This window comes from Myxine glutinosa, chromosome 9, assembly GCF_964187855.1.
Source record: "Myxine glutinosa chromosome 9, kmMyxGlut1.1, whole genome shotgun sequence".
NCBI classification, from domain to species: domain Eukaryota; kingdom Metazoa; phylum Chordata; class Myxini; order Myxiniformes; family Myxinidae; genus Myxine; species Myxine glutinosa.
This window is the reverse complement of record NC_136269.1, coordinates 121,053,555-121,062,892: the sequence shown is the minus strand read 5'-3', so window position 1 is coordinate 121,062,892 and position 9,338 is coordinate 121,053,555. Positions and strand designations below refer to the sequence as shown.

Genomic DNA, 9,338 nt, shown 5'->3' with positions numbered 1-9,338 from the left:
CCAGAAAACATGTCTCCCTCCTCTAAAAGCTGGTGGTGCCTTGTTAGGTCTGTCTCTGGTGTATGCTCCCCTTCCATCCTTTTCCTCACTTCAAATGACACCAAAGCAGACTCCGCTCATGAGAAGGCCGAACGCCTCAATTCTTTGTTTTCTTCCAAATCGTGTGTTCCCAACCCTCACTCTTGGTACTGTTACATATTTATGTGAATGTATGTGAATTACTATTCAGGGCTTTGCTTATCAATGTGTAGTCGATTAAAGGTTGTTGTGATTAAAGGGTCAGGAGCCCTTCTGAGAAAAAGGAGACCGGAAACGGAAGAAAAAAGACACAAGGTCCTGGAGACGCGACGATTCTTCTTCTTCCTCGCCGAGCTCGGACGCGAGCGGTATCGATTGAGCAACGTAAGAGAATCGGCGTTTAAAAGCCCGTCTGGCGAGAGGAGTTACCGGGACGTGTAACTACCCTTTGACACGTCAAGTCACTGTGGGTTTGTGCACGGAACCAAGCAGCTGGCACAGTTCGCCTCCCCGTCTACAAGGCCGCGTACGGGTCGCACCTTGGGCCGCGCGCGCTGGGCAAGCCGCGTGTTGCTTTGCCTGCTTTGCTTTACCCGCTTGGCTTGGCCAGGAGGTGCGCACTGCAGCCGTTGTTCCCGGTACGGGACGTGCCCGGTGAAAGCACGTCAGGAAGGGTCCGTTCAACCGCCCACGTGCGGAGATCGAACTACAGGCGTACGGAGACATTGAGAGAGACATTGACCATGGAGGGAGTCGGGAGTGGGGCTCACGTGAGGAATGTATAAGATGGCCATCTTAGAGTTATTATAGATGAGTTTACATCTTTGTACTATTGATTGCTGATTGTGGATGGTTGTTGATTGCTCGGGGAATATATCATTGATTATTCCGGATCCTTGGTGTGGGGTTTCTTATTGATTGGAATTCATATTGATTGCGTTACGAAAGCGCAGAAATAACAGATCTTTCTGGCGGAGTTCCTCTCACGGTCCGGGGGTCACCGAGACCAGGTAGTCACCGGGAGGACCACGTAACAGTACCCACCCTTCCCAGTCGTACCCAAATGCTTCTGGACTCTTGTGTATTTTGCACTTCAGAAGGTGATCAAGTTTCTGTCAACCCTCAACGCTGACTCTGCTACTGGATGGCATCAGCTCACGTGGTCTAAAAATCTGCTCTGCTTTTTCTGCCCTTTCTACCTTATAATTTGCATTAGGTTATCTTTCATCTGCTGGGAAATTAGACAACATCACTGCATTACATAAAAAGGAGCAAAAACTGTGGTGGTATGCACGCTCCCTCTAAACTACAGACCTATGTGCTTACTTCCAATCATCAACAAGGTCATGGAATCCATCATCGCAGTTGATATGAAATTCTTCCTTTTCCCTAACAGCCTCATCTCAGATCAGTTTGGATTCAGACCAGGTCACTCTACCTTGGACATTCTGCTTCTACTCACCCAACAATGGATGGAGGCCCTCAATGTTAGACTTGAGATCAGGATTGGCTCTCTGGACATATCTCGTGCTTTTGATACAGTCTGACATCCTGCCTTACTCTCCAAACTCTCTGCCTATGGCATCCAAGGCCAACTCCACACATGGCTTACTGACTTCCTCTACTCTCGTAGCCAACATGTGACTCTCAACAGAATCCTTTCAGCTCGTCTCCCTATCAAGGCTGAAATGCCCTAAGGCAGCATTCTGAGCAGAGTCCTATTCCTGATCTTTATCAATAATTATCTCTGACTGGAAAATCCACTTTATCTATTTTCTGATCACTCCACCCTCTGCCGTGACATCCCTCATCCTTCAGTCAAGCAGGCTGCAGCCTCTTCCCTCTCTTCAGCCCTTGATAAAATCACGTGCTGGTCAAACGCATGGAATATGCAGTCTTTCAATTACTAGTACACCTGTTCCCAACGGGCGGGGTTTTGGAAGGGCCATTCCTCTCTGGGGTATATAGATTACAGTAGACCCAGGGTCGGGCCTCAAGAACATCGGGGTGTGTTCATTTACCAAGTTTCTTATAGAGCGCTCGCCAAGTGGTTTAAGAATTCGAGCAAGCACTCCATTCAAAACCCTTGATAAGGAACGGCTGGCTTGGCAAGCGCGAGTTCGCTGCTTGGTAACTGAACACACCCTGGGTTTCCTTCCTTTCCATTTTAGTGTTAAACAACAGGAGTGACTGCTTCAAAAGGTAATCATACGTGTTTGTGGTTTATAATATTTTTACTGCTGGTCGAGGCCGTTACTCCCACAAAAACGCCACGATAGGCTATTTGAAAATGTTAACATGGCGTTAGTTTAGGGAGGAAACCCCCCTTTGGAGAGGGCTGGATATTATCTTACTATAATTCACCAAATGCCCATCGGTCTGTATCTCTGTCCGTCCGTTCGAAGGTACCGCAAAAACGGCTGAACCGATCGCAACAATATTTTGGGTGGGTAATCCTGAGCTTTTGGCCTCCAGAATTTTCAGGTTTGGACTCCCGCATAACGTTATTTTCCCAGGTAACGCACAAACGGATGCACCGATCGCTGCACTGCACAGCTGCACCGATCGACTCGGTGATCTCTCGCCAACTTATCTCGCCAACGGACAAAGACTTATAAGGACATGGGTTGAATCCCTGCTTGAGAGAATGCCAACCCCCTCCCTGCCATCACGGTCGTCTCTCCAACTCACAATCCCACGAGATATGTGGAAAGGACGACCCAAAACCAATTATCTTCTTTTTGATTCGTATATAAACATCATTAAAAGTTAATAATGACCTCTGCCAAAGTTCAAACGACGTGAGTTTAATCTCTACATGAGAGAATTCCACATAGCTATTTGGGCAGTGTATAAGCTAACAGATCGCTGTCTCCATCGATCCTGCCAAGGCTGTAACACCTATCGGCTCAAAATCCTTTTAACTGTTGACTTGGTAGTTTTTACAATGAAGGAAATATTAACAATGTTGTTAAAAGTTTATTTTGTGATGAATTTGATTGGAGTTATGTTGTTTGGAATGAAAAAAGAGATATCGAGTTCAAGTAAATGACGACATGCCGTGATGGTTTCTACCTTCTAAACGTGAACTTCGCAGATCGCCATATGCAGATTCGCCACGGACCCACGATCGATGTTTCTATACGTGAACATACCCGTTTGTTTGCGAACGGGTGCGTTTTTCATGGAAGTCCTTCATGAACTTGCTGTCCATGTCTGACGTGCGACTGAAGGTGCTACAGGAATGTGGAATTTATTGGTTTCATGCTTTAGCATTCGCCGTATCTGCATTGCCTGTTTGCTTCCGGCCTCCCACCCGTGTGTAGCACGGGTATCTCACCAGTTAGTATTAATATTGTTTTGTAATAGCGTTAATATTATGTTATTATCTTTAGCATTGTTATTACTTTTGTTATGAGAAGCGACCTTGGAAAAATGGCACGATAAAGCTACCTTTACACGTCAGCAGTCAACACGCAATCTCCTTGGCGGGAAAAACCCCCTTGGCGATGGGGGTAAATGATTGCGCAACAACCTCCCCAATTAATTTGGTTGAGATTGGATAAGTAACGATCGAATGTATCGTGGTCAAAAATCGTCAGACAGACACGAAATTGCGTATTTTAGGATGATGTTGACAATTGAGGGCCTTTCCCTCTCTCTCTCACCGCAGGCAGGTTGGTGGTCTTTCTACCTTAAACCACCTCCTCTCCGACCTTGACCCCCTGCTGTGTCTGTGCTCTGTCCCACAAATACTCCTTCAGGACGCACAAGATCTGCCAGTAACTCTCTTCTGGTGAAACTGCCAAAATCAAGACTCTGCTCACCTTCACTCTTTCATTCCTCCCTTTTTCCCACCTCTGGAACAAACTCATCCACTCTCGTCAATCCTACTCCTCCATCCTGGTTTTCAAAACAGCTGTTCACCACCATCTCTTATCTTTCCCCATCCAAACCTTGATCTTTTCTACCCCTGTTAATCCACCCCAATCCCATCTCCTTCAAATTTCCTGTTTTCTTTCCTGAAAGTCCTTGTAGTGTCCATCTTGTTTATCCCGTGTATCCCGCCCCAGCCCTCTCTCTTCCACAGATTTCCAAATGTCCCTGTTCCCTACTGTTGTTGTGCCTCCCTTTCTCTCCCCCTCTTGTCTCCCTCTCCCTTTATTATATGTTCTATGTGTTAGCTCTTATACGAGCCTTCACAAAGTATTCCCAAAAAAAAAAGGTTAGGTTGAGAATATGGATTATAATGGGGGTAAGAGGTGAGGGTAAGTGTATGGATTATAATGAGGATCAGTAAAAGGTGAGGATGAATGTATGGATTATAATGAGAATCGGTAAAAGGTGAGGAAGAATGTATGGAATATAATGAGGGTCAGTAAGAGGTGAGGATGAGTATGGATTTTAATGAGGATCAGTAAGAGGTGAGGATCAGTATGGATTTTAATGAGGATCAGTAAGAGGTGAGGATGAGTATGGATTTTAATGAGGATCAAAGAGGTGAGGATGAGAATATGGATTTTAATGAGGGTCAGTAAGAGGTGAAGATGAGTATGGATTTTAATGAGTCCGTAAGAGGTGAGGGTGAGAGTATGGATTTTAATGAGGATCAGTAAGAGGTGAGGATGAGAGTTTGGATTTTAATGAGGATCAGTAAGAGGTGAGGATGAGTATGGATTTTAATGAGGATCAGTAAGAGGTGAGGATGAGTATGGATTTTAATGAGGATCAGTAAGAGGTGAGGATGAGAGTATGGATTTTAATGAGGGTCAGTAAGAGGTGAGGATGAGTATGGATTTTAATGAGTCCGTAAGAGGTGAGGGTGAGAGTATGGATTTTAATGAGGATCAGTAAGAGGTGAGGATGAGAGTTTGGATTTTAATGAGGATCAGTAAGAGGTGAGGATGAGAGTATGGATTTTAATGAGGATCAGTAAGAGGTGAGGATGAGAGTATGGATTTTAATGAGGATCAGTAAGAGGTGAGGATGAGAGTATGGATTTTAATGAGGGTCAGTAAGAGGTGAGGATGAGAGTATGGATTATAATGAGCATCAGTAAAAGGTGAGGATGAGAGTATGGATTATAATGAGCATCAGTAAAAGGTGAGGATGAATATGCATTATAATGAGGGTCCGTAAGAGGTGAGCGTGAGTGTAATGAGGGCAGGATTGTATTACAAACAAACAGGTAGCGAGAGCTGTGGGCGGTTCCTAACTCGTCTCATTTAAAAGCCACAACACTCACTCCATCTCCAAACAGTCAATTGCGATCGGCGTGTCCGTATGTTCTGCAAAACGACCGATGGCGTGGACACACATGTACACCCTGTGACTGTTCGTGGGTCCCTCAGCGATGTCTCGGAGATGCATTTCTCGGTTTGGGAGATTAAATGGAGTCGAACTGCCAGGTAAGATCGTTATTTTCTCTTAATCGTTTACAGGTAATTATAAACTGTAATACACGATTTATAGGTTTGACATGTTAACTAGTCCTTTGTCATGTACTAGTACTACCTTGGAATTCAGACGGAAAGTCCACTCCATGACCACTCGTACGTACACTTTCATACATGATTTGAAATGCAAGTCCTCATCGCACCCCTATCGCGATTTGTTAATGTCACTTGTCACTTCACATGCAAATGACGAGTTATGGAGAGTTATGGTATGCAAATGGCGAGTTATGGTATGCAAATGGAGAGTTATAGCATGCAAATGGTGACTTATGGCATGCAAATGGCGAGTTATGGCATGCAAATGGAGAGTTATGGCATGCAAATTGGGGGTTATGGCATGCAAATGGCGAGTTATGGTATGCAAATGGAGAGTTATGGCATGCAAATGGTGACTTATGGCATGCAAATGGAGAGTTATGGCATGCAAATGGAGAGTTATGGCATGCAAATGGAGAGTTATGGCATGCAAATGGAGAGTTATGGCATGCAAATGGAGAGTTATGGCATGCAAATGGAGAGTTATGGCATGCAAATGGAGAGTTATGGCATGCAAATGGAGAGTTATGGCATGCAAATGGAGAGTTATGGCATGCAAATGGAGAGTTATGGCATGCAAATGGAGAGTTATGGCATGCAAATGGAGAGTTATGGCATGCAAATGGAGAGTTGTGGCATGCAAATGGAGTTATGGCATGCAAATGGCGAGTTATGGAGAGTTATGGCATGCAAATGGAGAGTTATGGCATGCAAATGGTGAGTTATGGAAAGTTATCGCATGCAAATGGCGAGTTATGGAGAGTTATGGCATGCAAATGGAGAGTTATGGCATGCAAATGGAGAGTTATGGCATGCAAATGGAGAGTTATGGCATGCAAATGGAGAGTTATGGCATGCAAATGGCGAGTTATGGAGAGTTATGGCATGCAAATGGAGAGTTATGGCATGCATATGGAGAGTTGTGGCATGCAAATGGCGAGTTATGGAAAGTTATGGCATGCAAATGGCGAGTTGTGGAGAGTTATGGCATGCAAATGGAGAGTTATGGCATGCAAAGGGCGAGTTATTGAGAGTTGTGGCATGCAAATGGAGAGTTATGGCATGCAAATGGAGAGTTATGGCATGCAAATGGAGAGGTATGGCATGCAAATGGTGAGTTATGGCATGCAAATGGCGAGTTATGGCATGCAAATGGCGAGTTATGGCATGCAAATGGCGAGTTATGGTATGCAAATGGCGAGTTATGGCATGCAAATGGAGAGTTATGGTATGCAAACGGCGAGTTATGGTATGCAAACGGCGAGTTATGGTATGCAAATGCAGAGTTATGGCATGCAAATGGCGAGTTATGGAGAGTTATGGCATGCAAATGGAGAGTTATGTCATGCAAATGCAGAGTTATGGAGAGTTATGGCATGCAAATGGAGAGTTATGGCATGCAAATGGAGAGTTATGGCATGCAAATGGCGAGTTATGGCATGCAAATGGAGAGTTATGGCATGCAAATGGAGAGTTATGGCATGCAAAGTGAGTTTGGGTTTGTTCACCTCACCAGGATAGACGGAGGTCATGAGGAGTTTTGGCTCACTCGTCCACAAGACCAGCTCGTTGGACAGGACGAAGAAGAAGCGTCGTTGCCAACGAAGGACGCGAATGAGGCGCAATCGGGAACGAGGAAGGTGAGCGAATGGACGGGACGATGAGTGTGACTTTGAGCGGTAGTCGGAGGGGGAACCTGTCGGCCGCCGGTCCGGACGACAGTCCGTGCCCACAAATGACCATCGCCCTGGAGGTTTTCCTCATTCTTGGGGTGCTTGGCCTGCTGGAGAACGTGCTGGTCATCGTGGCCATTGCCCGCAATAGGAATCTGCACTCGCCCATGTACTACTTCATGTGCAGCCTGGCCGCGGCTGACCTCCTGGTGAGCTCCTCCAACATTTGGGAGTCCATCATGCTGGAGCTGTGGCATGGCGGGGCGTTGAACATCGACCCCCAGACCCTTGAGCGCATCGACAACGTATTCGACTCGATGATCTGCACATCGTTCGTAGCCTCAATGTGCAGCCTGCTCGCCATCGCCGCGGACCGCTACGTGACCATCTTCTACGCCCTGCGCTACCGTTGCATCATGACCGCACGCACCGTGGGTCTCGCCATCGCGACAATCTGGGCAGGATGCACGGCCTGCGGTGTGATTTTCATTGCCTACCACGAGAGCACGGCCGTTGTGCTGTGTCTGGTGGCGACCTTTTTTACGCTGCTGGCTCTCATGGCTGTGCTGTACATGCACATGTTCTTGCTGGCGCGGAGGCACGCTCGCCGCATCGCTTCCCAGCATGGGGCCAGGGGTGTGCGGGCGGCGGTGACCCTCACCATCTTGCTCGGGGTCTTCATCGTGTGCTGGGCCCCTCTCTTCCTGCACCTTATGCTCTTCGTGGTTTGCCCGCACAACCCGTATTGCGTCTGCTACATGGCACACTTCAACCTTTACCTCATCCTCGTCATGTGCAACTCGGTCATTGACCCGCTCATCTACGCGCTCCGCAACAACGACATGCGGGACACATTCCGTGAGCTCGTTCTTTGCCGTGGTACCTCCAGGCACCAAAGCAGGTCTCAAACTGCACGCTAGGTGGTTTGCAAATGGCAAATGGACCAATCTCGTCGACCTCCTATGAGGATGACTTGTTCGTCACCCAGTGACCATTGGGACAACCGGCCCCTCGGACTCGCAAATGTTACCTCTGATAAGGTGATAGCTGAGATCTCTCGTCTCGAGCGTACGACCTCATTGCCATATCGTGGACCTTTACGGACCAATCCCATCGAGCTCTGATGAGGAGGACTTGATCGTCACCCGGAGACCATTGGTACAACTGCTCCCTCCAACTCGCAAATGTTACCTCTGATTAGGTGATAGCTGAGATCTCTCGTCTCGAGCGTACGACATCATTGCCATATCGTGGACCTTTACGGACCAATCCCATCAAGCTCTGATGAGGAGGACTTGTTCGTCACCCGGAGACCATTGGTACAACTGCTCCCTCCAACTCGCAAATGTTACCTCTGATAAGGTGATAGCTGAGATCTCTCGTCTCGAGCGTACGACCTCATTGCCATATCGTGGACCTTTACGGACCAATCCCATCGAGCTCTGATGAGGAGGACTTGATCGTCACCCGGAGACCATTGGTACAACTGCTCCCTCCAACTCGCAAATGTTACCTCTGATAAGGTGATAGCTGAGATCTCTCGTCTCGAGCGTACGACCTCATTGCCATATCGTGGACCTTTATGGACCAATCTCAACAAGCTCCAGTGAGGATGATTTGATCGTCACCGGGAGACCATTGGGACAACTGCTCCCTCCAACTCGCAAATGTTACCTGCGATAAGGTGATAGCCGCGAGATCTCCAATGCCCCGAGCGTACGACCTCATTGCCATATGGTGGACCCTTGTGGACTGATCGGGTCTCACCGCATCGTCATTGTGCTTCCCACACAGGAAGCCAACGATGGCATCCTTCTTCTCTATAAACCAATCAACGTGTACCCACTTTTATACTTTTAATCCGATATCAGTGTTCCGCAGTATGACCTAGCTCTGTGTGTAAGCGCACTTACCTTGATCGATATGACACTATTGATGCCCAAGAGCCTGTGTAGACCATTCGTTGTTGAATTTTTACGACGGATCTGAATTTAACACCCTCAATGTGATGGATCATGTAAGCTTTGTCTGATAAGACTTCTATCTCATGTTGTTAACCTAAAATCAAATACAGGATAAGTTTAAAGTCGGACAACACGCGGAGAGGAAACGTGAAATGTTATTAAACGACTTCCTTTGAGTGATGGTGTTTTCT

At 46.9% G+C, this 9,338-nt stretch overlaps 1 protein-coding gene across 2 annotated transcripts; it reads left to right on the top strand.

Moving 5' to 3' along the window:
* The first annotated feature begins 4,850 nt into the window (after positions 1–4,850).
* LOC137435003 (melanocortin receptor 5-like) lies at positions 4,851–9,331 on the top strand. Of its 2 annotated transcripts, none has more exons than XM_078784850.1 (2): positions 4,851–5,426; positions 7,032–9,331. In XM_078784850.1, the coding sequence occupies exon 2, from the start codon at positions 7,159–7,161 to the stop codon at positions 8,101–8,103; it is 945 nt and encodes a 314-aa protein (XP_078640976.1). In that variant the 5' UTR covers positions 4,851–5,426; positions 7,032–7,158; the 3' UTR covers positions 8,104–9,331. The 2 variants fall into 2 exon arrangements, with proteins under 2 accessions (XP_078640976.1, XP_067984423.2); XM_068128322.2 differs by having other exon boundaries at positions 7,027–9,331.
* Positions 9,332–9,338: the final 7 nt, after the last annotated feature.

Coding starts and splice junctions, on each gene's coding strand:
- LOC137435003 (XM_078784850.1), top strand. CDS start 7,159: ATGGACGGGACGATGAGTGTGACTTTGAGCGGTAGTCGGAGGGGGAAC.